General features: G+C 56.9%; 2 protein-coding genes across 2 annotated transcripts; both read left to right on the top strand.

Annotated features, from left to right (window-relative positions):
• The first annotated feature begins 432 nt into the window (after positions 1-432).
• HMX3 (H6 family homeobox 3) lies at positions 433-2,133 on the top strand. Its single transcript, XM_057734546.1, has 2 exons — positions 433-829; positions 1,454-2,133. Exons 1-2 carry the CDS (start codon positions 433-435, stop codon positions 2,131-2,133), a joined length of 1,077 nt encoding a protein of 358 aa, XP_057590529.1.
• A 10,541-nt stretch (positions 2,134-12,674) lies between these two features.
• On the top strand, positions 12,675-14,439 carry HMX2 (H6 family homeobox 2). Its single transcript, XM_057734549.1, has 2 exons — positions 12,675-12,942; positions 13,883-14,439. The coding sequence occupies exons 1-2, from the start codon at positions 12,675-12,677 to the stop codon at positions 14,437-14,439; spliced, it is 825 nt and encodes a 274-aa protein (XP_057590532.1).
• Positions 14,440-17,579: the final 3,140 nt, after the last annotated feature.

Below are 17,579 nucleotides of genomic sequence, written 5' to 3'. Positions count from 1 at the left end.
GCTCGGCTGCGCCTTCGCCTGCCTAATCCCATTCGCCATTGTACGCGCCCAATCGCCGTATACTCCCCGCATTTAACTTGGATGACATTTTGATTTCATCATTAGCATCCGGCGCCGGATTGACGCAGCCCCAAGCCGGGGACTGCTCTTGCCGCCTCCTCCCTGGAGCTGCAGCCGCCGCTGAGCCGCCTAGCTCCCTCGGTGCCGCGGCAGGGCCGCTCCCCGCCCCTCAGCACCCCTCCCCCATGCGAGCCCGCCCCGGCCGGGTCCTCACCCCGCCCTCCCGCCGCTGGATTTGCGCCCGGGGCGGCCCCCGACTTTGCGCCCCGTAGTTGAGTTCAGTTTATGGTCTGATTTCCGGCGCCCGTCTGCTCGCCCGGCCGCCCGCCTGTCCCGCTCCCTCCCTTCCGGGGAACCGGAGGAGAGGGGACCATGCCGGAGCCCGGGCCGGACGCCCCCGGCACCGCAAGTGCACAGCCCCCGCCGCCGCCGCCCCCGCCTCCCGCGCCCAAGGAGTCCCCGTTCTCCATCAAGAACCTGCTCAACGGAGACCACCACCGGCCGCCCCCTAAGCCGCAGCCGCCCCCACGGACGCTCTTCGCTCCGGCCTCGGCCGCCGCCGCCGCCGCCGCCGCCGCCGCTGCGGCCAAGGGGGCCCTGGAGGGCGCCGCGGGTTTCGCGCTCTCGCAGGTGGGCGACCTGGCTTTCCCCCGCTTTGAGATCCCGGCACAGAGGTTTGCCCTGCCTGCGCACTACCTGGAGCGCTCGCCGGCCTGGTGGTACCCCTACACCCTGACCCCCGCCGGCGGCCACCTCCCGCGATCTGAAGGTACCGACCTCTCTTTGAACTTTCGTTGTCCTCCCCGCGCGCCTGTCCCATCCCGGTCCGCGCTGCCTCCCACCGCAGCCCTGGGACCCCCGCACCCTCTAACGCGCTGTTTGGCCAACTTCCTCCATCCCCTGACTTGCAACTCCTGCGGGTGCGCTCTCTTGCGCTGCCCGGGAATCCAATCCCACTTGGTGAGAAAAGAAGTGGAGTTGGAGTCCGGGCTCGGCGCTTCCCGGGAAGAGTGGCCTCGGGCATGAATGGGGAGGCTTCAGGTCGCTGGGACTGGGGACCTGGCCTGGATGGAGGGAGTGACCCGGGCGGGCCCAAGCTGGAGGCGAGTCTCTCCGCGGGCCCCTGGCGGGAGAACCGAGGGAAAGAAAGGAGCCGGCCGTGCTGACCCCTCCGGGTCTCTCTAGCCAGTCCTCGGGAGAAGGTTGGATGCCAGGACGCGGCGCCCTACTTCTGGCCCAGCCTGGAAGGAGGAGGCCCGCGGGAATGGTGAGGCCTCGAGGCCTGGGGCCCAGAGGCCGGCACGAGTTGCGTCTGCGGCCCCCAGGCGCCAGGCCTCGCTGAAGGCTGTGTCCGTGTGCGTATGTGTGCGTCCGTCTGTCTGTCTCTCCCCAGCCTCGGAGAAGGCCCTGCTGCGAGACTCCTCCCCCGCTTCGGGCACCGACCGCGACTCCCCCGAGCCGCTGCTTAAGGCCGACCCCGACCACAAGGAGCTGGACTCCAAGAGCCCGGACGAGATCATTCTGGAGGAGAGCGATTCGGAGGAAGGCAAGAAGGAGGGCGAGGCGGCGCCGGGCGCGGCGGGGGCAAGCGTGGGGGCGGCGGCGGCCACGCCGGGCGCCGAGGATTGGAAGAAGGGCGCAGAGAGCCCGGAGAAGAAGCCCGCGTGCCGCAAGAAGAAGACGCGCACGGTCTTCTCGCGCAGCCAGGTCTTCCAGCTCGAGTCCACCTTCGATATGAAGCGCTACCTGAGCAGCTCGGAGCGCGCCGGCCTGGCCGCGTCGCTGCACCTCACCGAGACGCAGGTCAAGATCTGGTTCCAGAACCGCCGCAACAAGTGGAAGCGGCAGCTGGCGGCCGAGCTGGAGGCGGCCAACCTGAGCCACGCCGCGGCGCAGCGCATCGTGCGGGTGCCCATCCTCTACCACGAGAACTCGGCGGCCGAGGGCGCCGCGGCCGCGGCCGCGGCCGCGGGGGCCCCGGTGCCAGTCAGCCAGCCGCTGCTCACCTTCCCACACCCCGTGTACTACTCGCACCCGGTGGTCTCTTCCGTGCCGCTGCTCCGGCCCGTCTGAGGCCCGAGAGGGGAGGAGGAGGGAGCGCCCGGCCCCCTTTCCCAGACCCCGGAGGAGACTCGGCCGGGCCGAGGGCGCCGAGACGTCCAGCGGCCTTCGGGAACCGGGGCTTCGGCGCGCGGCCCCGGCCTCCCCTCCCCCAATCGGTAGCGTTTTGTAAGTATTTGCAATGCATTTTCGTGCAATTCACCCCCAATGGATTTGAGGCGCTTCCCCTCTTACTTTTGGTTTTGGTTTATATGAAGAGAAAGCAGGAAAAAGACAAAATTCCCGGGTCAAATATTTCGGCTGAAAGCTTTTGTAAAATGTGCCACCCCCTACCCCCCAGTTTGCATTGCGCTGTGGCTTTTTGGCTTTATTTTTGTGGAAGGAAAGCAAGCGCGAAGCCTGAACCCCTCTAGTTTATTCATTTTTTATAGAACTATTTTCAGAAGTCGAAGGGGAGAGAGAGAGAGAGAGACACTGATTCACGTTGTAGTACTTTTATTTCTGGATGTCTGGGTGTGGTTCTTCCTCTCCACTCCCAATCAGTTATTCCCCAATTTTCAGAATCTGAGCAGTCTCTCATAAGAACCCGGCCTTAAGCCACTTTTCTCTCTCCAGCAGAGGTCTGTCGCAATTGACCTCTTCATCTGTCCCTTTTTGTGACCGATGAATTCTCTAATTAAGTGTTTAAAGGGAAAAGACAAGACAGCCTAAAATCAGACTTCTGGTTATTGAAGCAACTCCATATCTGGCCTGGGGTGGATGGTCTTATTTATTAGCAGCCTATATTTGGGGAATTTCATTTGTTGGTAAGTAATTAATATTACTATTATTACTTTGTTGCCTGTTTTGAGAGAGTGATTTCAATATTTTTTTAAAAACCATCTTTTATCCTCTCCACCTACCTTTTTGTTCTGCAGTAACTGTTGTACTTTGACCTGTGCAATATTGTACAAAATTTCCTGAGAGCCTGTTTTTTCCTCCACGGAGAGAAGCAGACGTTTTCAATGTATAATCCCAGTCATTCGTTTATGAGGAGGAAATTAAGAAGGGAAAGGGGGGAAGGAAGGAAACAAGGATAGGTAGCAATGCTCAAAGGAGTAAGATAGGCATACTGGAGCGCTTTAAGTGAAGGACAATCAATTTAGGAGAATTTTAACTTATTTGATAAATGTACAGATTTCTTGTAAAGTTCACCCTCAACTCCTCAGGGCTCCTTGCTCTGCCACCCAATCTGTTTTCTTTCTGTCGGCTACACCTGTTGTTCTGCGATAGTTTGTCCCTCCCACCCATCTCCCTCACCTCTGCCCAGATTCAGTCCCTTTTTAAGAAAAAGAGGAAAAAAAAATCACAAAATATTGTTACACTTAATGTTGTCGTGAAATGGAACCAATTAAAAAGAAAAGCGAAGCATTTCCTGTTGCCAGAGTGTGTAACTTTGGACGATTTTCCCCAGAGCAGGTGTCTCCGAACTCTTTTCTGCCTCGCTCTCTGGCTGCCTCTGCACTGGCCGAGTCGGACCTGAACGCACATCCCTGTAATCCAGGAGGCGGCGGACACAGAGGCGGCTTTGTTCGCCACCAGAGCCGCTCTCTCTCCCGTACCGTCCGCCTCTTGAAACGCACTGCGAGCAAGGGAAGAATGCGGGGCGGAAGGGGTGAGGATCTGGGCTTATCTAGTTCGCGAAATTGAGCGCGGCGGCGACAGCCGTGAGCTCAGAGACCGCTGGCATTTCCGATCGCAGGGCAGCAGCCTCGCGTTCCGTTCCCAGGCCGCGGGTCCTTTAGGAGCCTCGAGCTTCTGGGCAGAACGTGCCTGAGCACTCATTGGGCCTGAGCCGGGTCGTCTCCGGCTGCCTCCGGGGTGGGGGGTGGGGGGAGAAGAAGGGAGTGAACTTGGAGTTTAGCTGCGGCCAGAGGCGGATCGCGATGTCCAGTTGGGAGAGGCCCGGCTGCGAGAGGGCGGCGACCCCAAGGAGGGCAACCAGCCCTAGGGACGGCGGCTCCCAGCTCCGGGACAGGGAGGCCTCCGCAGACCTGGAGGAATTGTGGCTCCAGGGGCGGGGGGGCTCGGGTGTGGGCGCCATCAGGGCGTGTCCAGTGCCGGGGAGCAGAGACCACCCGACTGCGGCGGCGGCAACCGAGAGGACTTTGCCTCCTCCCGGCCAGATCCTTTTCTGTGCGCCGCAACCAACGCCTCACGCACCGGGCGCAGGGTTTCTCTGGGTTCCCCATCCCGATCCCGGCCGCCGCCGGGAAGTGCAGCGCTAGCGGTTCCCACGCTCCCGCCGGGCGCCCGGCCTCCGCGCTCCGGGTGGGCGGCCCGCCGAGCGCGGCGCACCTGGAGCTGCTGCGAGCGCGGCCCTGGAGGGCGGAAGCAGATGCTTGGGCGCCCTTCGCCCAAGTGGCCCGGCTGCCTGCCTTTGGGAGTGGGGTCTGCACGCCCAGCTCCTGGCAGGGCGCGTTTGAAGCTGGGGAGCCCAGAAGGGGGAGATGAGGAGCCCGGAGACGTTGAAGATGCCCGTAAGCACAGCGCGGGCGCGTCCGCTGGGGAGCGCCTGCACGCGCTCCCATTCCCTCTCCCAGAGCTTTACAGTTGCTCAAACCCAATCCACACGATTGATTCTACTGTGGCTGAAACGTCGAGTATCGTTTTCCATTGGTGGGAAACTGCCTCCAAATAAACTGGCATGCGTATTTATGGCAAAATTCAGCCTGGACCTCAGTGAACCTAGATCTCCCTTTATTTCCCTCTGGTCTGGGATAAAAACGAGGGCATGTGTCACAAATGAAAAATAAACAGAAATTCGGGGTCCAAATATGTCGTTCCTTGTGTTACCTGCAAACAAAGTGATGCCTTTTACTGTTGGCAATACTAACTGCAGGACAGGCCAATAACAGCTCATTAAAAATAATGTTGCAATAGCAAACACGTTCTTAGACTTTACAGCCAGAACATGATGTTATCAAATGCCAAGAAAATACTTCTTTATTTGTGTTTGGATTCTAGAAAACGGTTCTTGACTGACCCGGTCTTTACAAAGTCGAGAAATAACTGGTTTTCCACATGCACAGTTTATTCTTTGTCCTGCTCTTGCAGTCTCCCTTTCCCTCCCTTTGAGGACCCTATTGCCCTAGGCTGGCGAGTCCCTCCCAGGAGCCAAGGTGCATGCCCTGGGGGAGGAACGTGGCTCAGCTGTCGCCTGCGACTGGTGGTGTTGTGAGCCTAGAAGCCTGTCCAGGCAGGAAACATCCGTGCTTGGCTCCCGTTGGGTGGGCATTATGGTATTTCTCACAATGCAAGAGACAGGGAGCACGGAAGCTGATCCCTGAGCGTGAGGCATCCTAGGCTCTACTGCAAGCCGTCATGTCTGGAGAGGCCAAGACAGCACTTGATGGAACTGTCACAGCCCAAGAGCTAGCCTGGGGCCATCTTCTTCCACACACACTGCTTCTCTAGGCACTGCCTCTGCAGGGATTGCTACGAGCTACTGAAACTGCTCAGCAGAAGAGGCTGTGTGGGGGAGCGAGGGTACCTCCACTCAACTCCTCCAAGACATTCTGTCATTGGAAGCCACAGCAGCTGGTGTCCCCTACCTTAGGATATGGAGTCAACATCTCCAGTTTTATCCTTCATCTTCTCTCCCTTCAGATCATGGAACCCAGCCTTCTATCCTAACTTCGGATCCTTCCCTATCACCACCCCCAATTAATCAAGCCAATGCAATGGCATTGGCTTCCTGGCTTCACCCTTTCTGCATCATCCAAACAGACACACATGCAAACAACATACAGGATACACTCACACTCATGGGTGATATAAAACACCCCCCCACACACATACACTTTATTTAGGCCTCCTAACAGTCACCATACCTAGGGGCTCCCAGGGCCCAAACTGTATATGTGTTTAGCATCACCTGTACGTTGTGATCACATAGCATCACAACAACACATACACAGTCAGGTGCACTTTGTTCTGCATGACCCTGGGCAGCTGGTTTTCTCTGATGGCCCCAGGCTAAGGCAAGCTGGGAATAACCTTGTGGAAAGGATTGGGCAGGGGGCGAGATGGTGCTCCTACCTCTGCTGCACGAAGCTTGAAATCCTCTGGGCAGAGATGCCTCATGTTCCCTCCTCACAAGCCACCTGGGACAAACTATGGGAGCCGCCAACATCCCACTGCAGACCCCCATATACCTACGGCCCAGGACCTCACTTGGAGCCACTGACCCCACAGTGCTGGGCTCTGCGGCTCTAAGCGCCTGGGAGCGTCTCCCGGCCCTGGGAGACCAGGGAGCCAGCTCTTGAGCTGTTTCTGTTGGCAATACAGATGTATTTCTTTTATTTGGTAGTAAATAGAGTGGGTGTGTGTACACCAAACAAGACCAAGACAGATATAAACTACCCCCCCGCCACTGGGTGCTCATTCGGAGCCAGGACGTCCCCTTGGCAGGCTCCTGGCACGCCAGAGCCCCAGAGTGCCCACTGGAGGGTACAGCGGGGAGAAAGAGGAGGAGGCACCAAGGTCGGTGGGATTTGCTTTCTCATCTGCAAACGCCCGCTGGGTCAGCTAGGGCCCGGGCGATGCGAGTTGGGGTCAGAGCTGTGGGGACCCCGAAGGCTGCGCAGCCTTCGACCTTCGGGAGCTTTGGCGACAGCTGGCGTCGTTGGGCTACCTGGGCCCGGGCCAAGCGCTCCTGCCTCTACCCCTCTGTGGGCGCGGGGCACCTGAACTTCCCGGGAAAGGCCCTGCGGGGGCCGGAGACATTGCTGAGCACAGCTCTGGCCGCCTCCAAGGCTCCATTTTGCCCCACCCCTCTCGCTTGTCCACGCCCCAAGCCCCGCGACCCATCCAGGACGCTTCTTCCCCTTAGCGATCCAAACTGAGAAGGCAAAGCAGCTAGAAAAAGACCCCTCTACAGGGTCACGGAGACGGAGTCAGGGTGCAAAAACCATGGGCCGCATAGAAATCCTCACTTGGGGTTCAAAGCACAGCCGGCGAAGCCCCTGGGATGTTGCCGGCGCGGCACTTACACCTGGCCAGGCAGAGGCACTCCTCCGCTCCTCCTCTCAGCTTCCCGCCCACTCTCTGCCCACCCCCTCCCTCCCAGCCAGAAGGCTGTCTCTGCCTTTTGGGTGCTAGCGATCCGTGCGTATGGGCGTACACATCTCGCAGTGTGCACGCCTGTGTGCGCACGTGCTCCCGTCTGGGTGTGCAGGGCGAATGCTGACCCTTTGGCCTACAAATAATGGGGGGGGGGGGGGGCTTGCTGTGGGCGGAAGAGAGGAAAAGGGCTGCACAGATAACTGGGCCTGCTATACTTTGGAGCCCCGCCTGGTGCCTCGGACCTGGATCTTGAGTTGAGATTGGGGATACGCCCGTTCCCGAGCTTGCCTCTCCTGCGGAAGTACCCTGAAGTCTTATCGGGTGGGGAGTCGCAGCTTCTGGGGAATCCGGTCTCCGACAGCAGCGCAGCTGGGTGTGTGTGTGTGTGTGTGTGTGTGTGTGTGTGTGTGTGTGTGTGTGTGTGTCCATGTATCCCCCAGGGATTTTCCCCCACCCTTCTGCCTCCAGGATCTCGCAGCACTTTCGTGTGTCCGGGAAATTTCGGAGACAAGAAACAAGAGATCGCTGGAGGCAGCGTGCCTCCTCGGACAGTTCCCAGGAGATGCGCACTTGTTGTACTCGCCCAGGTCCCTTCCGTGGCTGCTGCTCCAGGCGATGCGTCTTTGCGACGAAACTGCCCCCAAATCTCTGTTGCCGGGGTTCCAAAAGGATCCCTTCTGGTTGCAGTGGACGGAGAGGAAAATGGGGGAGAGGTGTAGAGCGAGCGAGCGAGAACGCGCCGACAGCGCATCGTGCCCATCATTTAGTCAGGAGCGGCGAGGTGGAGTCACCTGGTGTGCCTCACCCGAGAGCTAAAGTCTTAAAGAAATAGAAAGAATCCCCTTCTCTCCTGAGCTCCTTCGCCTCCCTCGCCCCCCTTGGTGATGGAGTGCACGCATCAGATTTTCATCAAAGTTCTATTAAGTGAAACATAGGTTGCAGGGCACCCTTTGATTGAAACAGTTTAAATTTTAATTGTGTTTTTAATTTGACATATAGTTGCAGAAAGGAATGACACTGCGTCGCCAAGGGGCGGTCGATTTTCTTAATTTCTCCCAGAGGAATTGATGAGTCTATCAGGCCACTAGATTGGAAACCCATTAAAGCTCTCTGGTTAGGCTGTTAATTGGAACTTGATGGATGTGGGGAGGGGGGTGTTGGGACTCGGCTATGCTGATCCAATCTTCATGACTTTCTGTTTTCCAATAAATTACACAATTCATTTTCCAGCCGCAGATTACATAAATTGTACACCTCTGGGGCTCTCTTTTTCAAATAGGGAGCCCTTTTCCCCAAAAGCCTATTGCGAGATGTCATTTGCACCAAAGAACGAACAGCAGAGGCCCTTGAATGAAAATCGAAACATAATCAACGTTTATACTTAGAAAATTTATTGAGATCATTTTCTCTGGTATTTCCTTATTTTAAAGTTTGGACGCGCCATATATCATAATCCACTCGTATAAGGGGGGGGGCGCAGACTGTGTTTAATATTTATCGAAGCTTGATTCCAAGATCAAACTTGTTTATGACTTCATCTGTCATTTCGGAGGGAGCCTTCTTCCACTATTACCCGGCTCAGCCAGCCTATTTCCCAACTGCCGCAGAGCAGAGAGGATCAATTTTTATTAGGCTCCTCGGCAAGTTTGCTCTGGGCCGCTTTAATATTGAGCAGTGGCATAATCTCCAGACCTAAACTTTAAGCGTCCTTTCAGTCTCGGAAAGTTTATCATTTATTGGAACCCGGTTATGCCTAATTCCTAAGGGGGGGGGGCGATCCCAAAGATGATGAAGGGCCTTACTCCGGGGATAGCAGCTGTTAACCTGCCTGGAGTAGGGAGGGGCGGAGCTATCCCGAGACTAGGAGGGTGGGGCTGGGGGTGGGACTGAGTTGAAGGATTGCCACACTTGAGGGCAGAAAGAAGGGGTGTCTGTGGGTGGTGGTTCCTGAAGCTTAAGGTTCCTGGGGGTGTTTTGCAGCTGCATGGAGCCCAGGAGAGGGCGTCTGGGCCTCTGCGCTCGCCATGAAGTCTCAGGGACCCCCTAAAGGCACCAGAGGGATGGCGGGAAGATGGTGTCCGGGCCCTCTGGCCCTGCCGTGGGACTGCTGTCTGTGTAGGAGGGGCGGGCGACCCCGCAGGTGACCAGTTGCAAACTGGAGGTGAAGGGAGTCTGCCTGGTCTCCGTCAAGCCTCCCCGCCTCTGTCCTGCGCCACCACCATCACTTCCCCGGCTCAGTGTAGAGTGTCTGTGTGAGGTGCACACCACTTTGCTGACTGAATGTGACTGCGTAAGCGTTTATGCAAACTGCAAACGCGTGCACAAGGCTTAAGGTGTTCTCGTCTGAAGAGGCTCAGAGTGTCGGGGTGCAGGAGGAGGCCACGCAGGACCCGGTGGTAGCGCACCTCTTTGTACACCAGACTGTCAAAGCAAGAGGGAGTAGCGAACAGGCGGAGAATGAGGCTAGGTGGTTCCTTTTCACTTCCCTCCCAAACTAGTCAGTGGAGGTGGGTGGTGGTGGTTGTGGAGTAGCGAGTCTGCACGGTTTCTTAGTTTAGAGTCCTCAGGCCAGGCTGCATAGGTCAGCTTCCCAGTCCCTTGCCATTCCCTGGTCTGGGAGCGGCTTCTCCCAGGCCCACCCCAGAGGCCCAGCCGCTGCCTCGCTTGATCACAGCCCTGGCAGAGGTCTGTCCTGTGGGCCCTTGATTCCACACAAACATCTGCCTCCGAGGTCTCTAGATAGCAAGGGTCCTCACCATCCACCATGCAGCCACTCCCAAACTCAATGCCAATGTTTTCTCCGCCCTTAGTCCCTTCCCTAAAGCCAGGTATTGGCAGTGGAACAACCTTGGGCTTCAATCTTGCTTATTCTGCTTGGGCTGGTCACTTTTTCCCTGAGCCTCAGTTTCTCTGCCTGTACATTGGGGGTACAGATTTGCACTACAGGTTTGCTGTGGGGATTAAAGTGAAGAATGATCGGATACTCTCAGAATATTCCAGGCTGCCGGCACCAAGTATTTGCTAGCTCAGAAGAGTTCAACCAATGCCCTCCCTCTACCCCAAATGCTCTTTCTTCCCCAGTGGAGGGCAGGATCAGCTCGCCTGGTCGGCCACTTTCCCGAGGGGTGGCCTCAGCCCAGGCCGTCACTCACTCAGGGTGCTTGCGATAGGCGGAGAGGTCGCAGGCGGGTGAGAGTCGGGTGTTTGTTTCCAGGATGCTCCCTTCTACCCTCCAACCGTGCGGGAGCGCGCTGGACGGGCTGTGACGTGGCCCGGGAGCCTGCGCCGCGGCCCCGCAGAGCAGGACGCGCAAATTGTATTTCAGCACCGGGTCCTTCCGGGTTAATGAGCTGACACCATGATTAAAGCTGACCATTTGTAATGTGTCTCGACCCCGCCGCCGAGCCCTGAAGAGGTTAATGCGGTGACGGAGGCCGGCACCTGCCCCTCGCCGGCCTCCCGGGCAGTGGCGCACAGCCTCTGCCCCCTCGCCCCCCTTCTTGCCTGCCCCTGCCCCGGCTGCGCCGCCGACTCCTAATCAATTAGCCCATTAACGAGCCCTTGGAGGAGTTAAGTAGGGAGAGGTTCTGCCACGGGTAGGGCTGCAGTCGGTAACTCACCGCAGCTAATGATATTATAAGTGCTTTACTCAATAACCCCGGCGCGGCGCGGGCGAGGCGGGGAACTGCACCGTCATGGTGCAGCGTCTGGACATTTGCGGGGACTGATTCCAGAGTCTCCTTTCACCCTTGGCTGCATTTGGGGGGCACCCTAGGGTCAGGGCTCCCAGGATCATTTGGCCGAGCGGTCCAGAGGCCGCAGACCCAGAGAGTGGGGTTGCCTGAGCACCTTGGAGCCTTGCCTCACCTTGGATTCCTCCAAGCTTGTATAGACAGCTATGTCACCAAAATGTTTTGTCTGCGCCGGGCTGGTTCCACAAGCTGTACCAACTGATCTGGGAATTAAAAGAACAAGAGTCAGGGCTTTGAGGGGGCTGTGAGGAGGAGGGAGGGAACTATGGTTAACTGAGCCCCCGCTGCAAGCTGTGCTGTTAGGCACTTTGACCTCATACAGTTTCTGCGAGGTAATCATTGCTTCTTCCTCCAGTTTCAGGAACGAGGAAGCCAAGGCTCAGGAAGTTTAAGTATCCTGTCCAAGGTTACCTAGCCATTTGAAAACACTTTGCCTAATTCTAAAACCATGTCCCTGTCCTCACCTCCTTCTTTCCTGGAGAAAAGCACTTCTATTTTTGCAGTTCCCTCACCCTCCAATATTTGCTTAAAAACGAGAGTCACTTGTGGAACGGGAGGCCGAGCTTTGGGATGTTTACAAAGGTTTACAGAGTACCCACTATGAGCTTCTAGTGATTCTAGGCTTTCGGGTGCTTTTTCATTCCCACCTAAGGCCATCCTCAAAACAGGTGAAGAGGAAATGTGAATGAGAAGTTCATGTTGCCTATGAGGGCAGTGAGGATCTGACTGGGACTTGACTCGTCCAAGTTCACACAGCGAGTACATGGTGGTGCTGGGACTTGAACACGGATCTCTTGAAACAAGATCTAGGGCTTCCCTCCTTCAACCCCCAGCGATCTTGCAGCCCGGTTGGGCCTGTGACAGGGGTGGGGTCTGTAGGCGGGGAAGGGCAGAAGATGTCTGCTCCCCGGCCTCCAAGTTAAGCTCCCAGGAAGAGCATCCGTTTCTATGCGCACGCTCCTAAATCCCACGCCCCCAGCCTCCCGCGCGGGGCGCAGAGGTCTGCGGGGTGCCAGCTCTGCTTGCCTGCCCAGGCGAGAAGGGATGAGAGTCTGGGGAGGGTCGTGGAGCAGCCTGTGAGCCCCTCTGAGGGTGCGAGGATCCGTCGTCTAAGGGAGGTGTCGGGTTACTCCAGCTCTGAGCCCCTAGCTGCCCCTGCCCCTCGAGACGGCCGGGATCCGAGCGATCTGTGTCGCCACACAGGGTAGGAACCTGGGCTGGAATCTATGCTGCTTTCGGTCCAGACTGGTTGGACACAGCAGATGCTGGCCGGGCTCTTCGCGCACTCCGGGGAGCACGGCCGCTGCGTGCCAGGCCAGGGCTTTTTTGAAAATTTCCGGGGCCGCTCGGCGGCGCTGCGATTGGCCGCGTCCGAGTAACCTCTATGCAAATGAGGCCGCGCCACCTCCGCGCCGCCGGGGACCCGGCGAGCTGGCGGGCAAGGAAGGGGCATTCGCGCCGGGGCTAGGCGGGCGCACCTAAAGCCGGGCGGGCAAGGACCCCAGCTCAGCCGTCCGGTGCCCGCGTGTCCCCCACAAGGAGGGGACGCCCCGCCAGCTTCGCCGCTCCCTCCCCCTGGCTTCCCTTCCCCGCCCCTCCCTCCCCCCCCCCCCCCCCCGCCTGCCTGCACCACCTTCCACCCAGATCATCTCTAAAGGGAGTTCTTGGTTTCCTCCGATTTCTTATGAACCCAGGATGGGCAGCAAGGAAGATGCGGGCAAGGGGTGTCCGGCGGCCGGCGGCGTCTCCAGCTTCACCATTCAGTCCATCCTGGGCGGGGGCCCCTCGGAGGTGCCACGGGAGCCCGCCGGCTGGCCGACCAGGAAGCGCAGCCTGTCCGTGTCCTCGGAGGAGGAGGAGCCGGACGACGGCTGGAAGGCACCCGCCTGCTTCTGCCCAGACCCGCACGGCCCCAAGGAGCCCGGCCCCAAGCACCACCCCCCCATCCCCTTTCCTTGCCTGGGTAAGGATCGCACGCTGCCGGGTTGGCCGCGAGAAAGCTCTAGGGGAGGGAAGCTGTGCCGGGGCTCTGGCGTCGGGCCCCCCTCTGGCCAGAGCCGCGGCCGCGCGGGGTGCGGGGCGGAGGGGAGGAGACGCGCGCTCTGTGCCGACTCCTCCGCCCGGAGGGCGCCCGGGAAGAAACCGCGAACACAGATGTCGCGCGGCGCGGTATGGGGAAGGTTGGGCTGGAGGGAGAGTATACCATAGTGGGTTGGGCACAGGGCCCGCCGCACGCATGGCTCTGCCCTCAATATCCCCTTTGCACATCGGATACTTTCTGCACACGAGGTCTGGAAGTCGGATCTGAGCGGTCGGTCCGTCTCTACCGCCATCTCTTTCAGCGTCGTTTTCTTCTCTCTCTCTTCCCCTCTCTCGACCTCTGCCTGCGTCTCTCTCTCCCCCCCTCCCCCAGAATGATTAGCACTCCAAGATGATTGACAATGGTGCCTTTCAGAGATGGTTCCTCTTTACAACATCTGACCAAGGGGAGCCCCGCATTACTCCTTAGCATCATTTCCAAACAAACGGCCTGTGAAATGATGCCACCCTATAAAGCTCAGGGAACTCTTCCAGCTCCGTTATTTCAAGGCAAAATCACGTTTTTAAATGATGCTAATGTTCCCCCCCCCAGTCCTCCTCCCCCTGTTGCCACATGTCCTTTCACGAATCTGGGAGCACAGAGAGCCCAGACTCGAAGTAGTTGGGTTCCCTCTCCTGTTGCTTTTCAAAAGCCGGGTGCCGGGCTTTGGGTTTCAGCGAGAGGGAGGAAAAATGAAGGGGTTGGGACCAAGGAAGATGGGACCAAGGCTGCAGGCGCCTGCCAACCCCTTGGTCCGGGCAAGAGCTGGGGGCCTCTGAGGCTCCCCACCTCCATGGCCTTCTTGTCTGTTCTCACTCCCCAGGTACCCCCAAGGGCAGCGGAGGCGCCGGGCCGGGGAGCTCGGAGCGCACGCCTTTCCTTTCTTCTTCGCACCCGGACTTTAAGGAAGAGAAAGAGAGGCTCTTGCCCGTGGGCTCGCCGTCGCCGGGGCCCGAGCGGCCGCGGGACGGCGGCGGCGCCGAGCGGCCGGCGGGCGCGGCCAAGAAGAAGACGCGCACGGTCTTCTCGCGCAGCCAGGTGTACCAGCTGGAGTCCACCTTCGACATGAAGCGCTACCTGAGCAGCTCGGAGCGCGCCTGCCTCGCCTCCAGCCTGCAGCTCACCGAGACCCAGGTCAAGACTTGGTTCCAGAACCGCCGCAACAAGTGGAAGCGGCAGCTCTCCGCGGAGCTGGAGGCGGCCAACATGGCGCACGCGTCGGCGCAGACTCTGGTGGGAATGCCGCTGGTGTTCCGGGACAGCTCGCTGCTGCGCGTGCCGGTGCCGCGCTCGCTCGCCTTCCCCGCGCCGCTCTACTACCCGGGCAGCAACCTCTCGGCCTTACCTCTCTACAACCTCTACAGCAAGCTCGACTACTGAGCGGCCCGCCGGCCCCGCGCCGCCCGCCCGCTCCCCGCTCCCCGCCAGCCTGGCGCGCGGGCTGCCTCCCTCCGGAGCAGGGCGGCGCGTTTCCAGAAAGATTACGAAATACACCATGTGTATTCATTATCTCTTATTTATGGCCTCTGCCCAACTTTTTGTTTTGCTTGTTTCTGGTATTTATCGGCATTCCTCCAGCCAGATCATCTGCTTTCTACCCTAAACAAATACGTTTTGAAAACCATTTTGGAGGGGCTGTTCTAGGGTGGTGGTGGGAAAGGGAGTTTCGGCCAGATCGACATTGATCGGTAGGAAAAGAAAAAAAATAAAAACCACCAAACCAGGTACATTCCTCTTTCCATATATACACCTGTATATATGTACACGAACACACGGCCGGCCAAGCCAGCCCCTGGGGGCTGTGAACAATGGTCTCAACGCCTCTTTTCGTTTCGCTTGTCCCGAGGACGGGTAGGGACGAAAGGGGGGAGATTTCAGATCTGTAAATATTTTTAAAAAGAAAAAAATAAAACATTTTAAGCATCGTTGCTAACTGGTGGAATTGATTGTCCGGCGTGCTAACGCGCAGGTTTTCTGGCTTTCCCGAAGAAGGGCTTGCAGGCGTGCATCCGAAGAGGTTTGGCTGGCCCCACGTGGAAGGTGGGGCGGGGGTCAGAGCTTAAAGGTCGAGACCTTGGCGCCGCCGGGATGGCACGTGGGCTGCAGGCGCACCCCTTTGCGCTCGCTGGTGTCCGTAGTCTCCGCGCGGGCTAAAGCTCACCCCGGCCTGAATCCATCACCGGAGCCGGCGCCGAGAGGGACAGATCGGAGTCAGCAGGCTTCACTGCCAAAGCGGTTACCTCCCGAAAAGAGCCTGTTTCCAGCATTGGGAGCGCCTTGGGGTTGGCGGCAGCAGGGCGCCGTGCGACGTGATCCAGCGTGTGACATGAGCCTCCTCTCCGAGGGCACAGGGCAGGTGGGGCGGCGCTGCCTGGATCAGGTATAGAGCCGGGTTTGCTCGTCCCCCGGCCGGGCGCGACAGGCTTACAGCCGCTCACAGTTCCGGAGCCCGTGGCACAGTTGCGCGTCCCGTGCGCTGCGGGAACAGGGCGCGGAAAGGCGGCACTTCGTCTGAGGAGGGATGAGGCTAGGGGCTAGGCAAAGAAAGCGCGGGAGGCAAAGGCTCCTCCCCACACTGTTTCGTTGTTTTTTATGGTTTGCATTGTGCGTGGCGAAGTGGCCGGGTCGCGGGCAAGCACGTGGCAGCTGGCACTGAATGGAACCTTGGTGCGCGGCGTGCGCGCCCACGGACTTCGGCGCCCCAACACCTGCTGCCGCGCCCTGGCTGGGAGGGCGCGGCACCAAGAGAACAGACGCGCGCGCGTGTCATGCAAATCGCAGTCTCCCAGTGTTAGATCGCAGCCACCTGTTCCTTGTAAAACGTCGGAAAAAAAATAGCCTGAGCTTGGAGGAGGCTGCTGGTTCGGGGTCACGTGGGGCGAGCTCCCGGGTCCTGCTGCCTCCGGTCCCCGGGCTACTCCTTAGAGGCTGCAAAGGTGCGGGGAGTCAGCAGCGCGGAGGCCGGATCTCATCCTCTAGAAGGGAAACATTTGCTTGATAGACCTGTCCCTTTGAAACGAGAGGCATCGAAATTACCTGCACTGTGCGAAAGTGTGCAGGATATCTGTAATCCGTCTATGTGACCCACAGTGTCATGTCTAAAATGCCTGGTGTCTTGACCATTTTTGAGGTCATATTTTTTTTCTTCTCACATTAGATTTCATAAAATTCACGATCTATTTCAAGATGACATCAGAAGGTTTCTACCCAAGGACACATGTGCCAATGCTGTTAAGTCAATTGCATTTATTTCATTTCAGCTGAGTTCAATTCAATAAATATTCACTGAGCCCTAGTACTTGCTGAGAACTATGCTAGATATTGGCTAGTCAGAGAAAACAAAACTGATACTGGATCTCTTTTCTTCTGATTTATTTGGTACACATATTTCAATGAAATTCTCTTTTTTCAGATAACCCGCTTTAAAATTTTCTTTTCCTCTCAAGTTGCTATTTGAATATTCCAAGCAGAAATAACCAAATTGCCTTCAATGAACTACTTGCATAGGAATATTTCATCCATATCATTTTTGTCTGCACTTCAAAAGATTATGTTTTTGTTAAAAAGAGATGGTGGTTTTAACAGTATTGGGTCACTCTATCCTTCTTGACTTACTTTCTTTATAGGAAGTGATTTCCTGTAGGCAATTAATGGCAGAGTGGTTTTTGGCCTTAAGATTTCAGGGATGCTCCTTTTCGAGTTTGTCATATAGTGGGTACTTCACTTTAAAAAAAAAATCCAGAAATTAGCAAAGATGATCCAACAGTGTGCTAAGTTTCTCAGAATTCCTCTTTCTTATAGGTAACTAAGTACACATACACAAACACACAGCTTTGCATTTGGATTTTAAATGTTGTTCAAGACTCCATTGTGGCCAGATTTCCTATCTCAAGACTATCAATTCATTTGAATAATCAGCAAAATCATCAGCCTCCTTTCAGGCTCTAAACTGGATTTAAAAGATTGACGTTTCTTAAAACTCAAATCGAGTCCAGCTGCAACTGCCTACCCAGAGGGACCTGAATCATACACACACTGGATAATGAAATACACTTAGATTTTATTAGCGGATAATTCATGCTCAGAATCTCAAAACACTAGTAGAATTCAATAAACAACTGGGAGAGGGAACCAAATAAAATTATTTGGAGATAAAATTATTTAGCCAAAATTAGAATGGAGGCAAGGCACTGCACTTTAAAATTCTTAACCTAGCCATTAAGTTGTTGAAAGAGGGGAGAGAGAGAACCAAGTATGAGGACTGCTGAGGAGACAGGGCAAGAATCTGTCCTTCTGGCAGGAATATCATCAATACGCTGGACAGAAGGGTGGTTGCTGTGTGTTTAATGTGTCCCCATTCACGAAAAGAAGTGCACCCGAGTCAGCGTATATGAATGCAGGCATAAGGACCAACAACACTCTTTCTCTCAAGGTATCTAAGAAATTAAACACTTTAACCTCAACAATTTCCTCTGACTTCATGCAAGATCATGTAATAAGACTTTTTTTTTCACAAAAGG

The sequence above is a fragment of the Hippopotamus amphibius genome, chromosome 5 (assembly GCF_030028045.1).
Source record: "Hippopotamus amphibius kiboko isolate mHipAmp2 chromosome 5, mHipAmp2.hap2, whole genome shotgun sequence".
Lineage (NCBI taxonomy): Eukaryota > Metazoa > Chordata > Mammalia > Artiodactyla > Hippopotamidae > Hippopotamus > Hippopotamus amphibius.
Note: the sequence above shows the minus strand (reverse complement) of the source record. Positions and strands in the feature narration are given on the sequence as shown.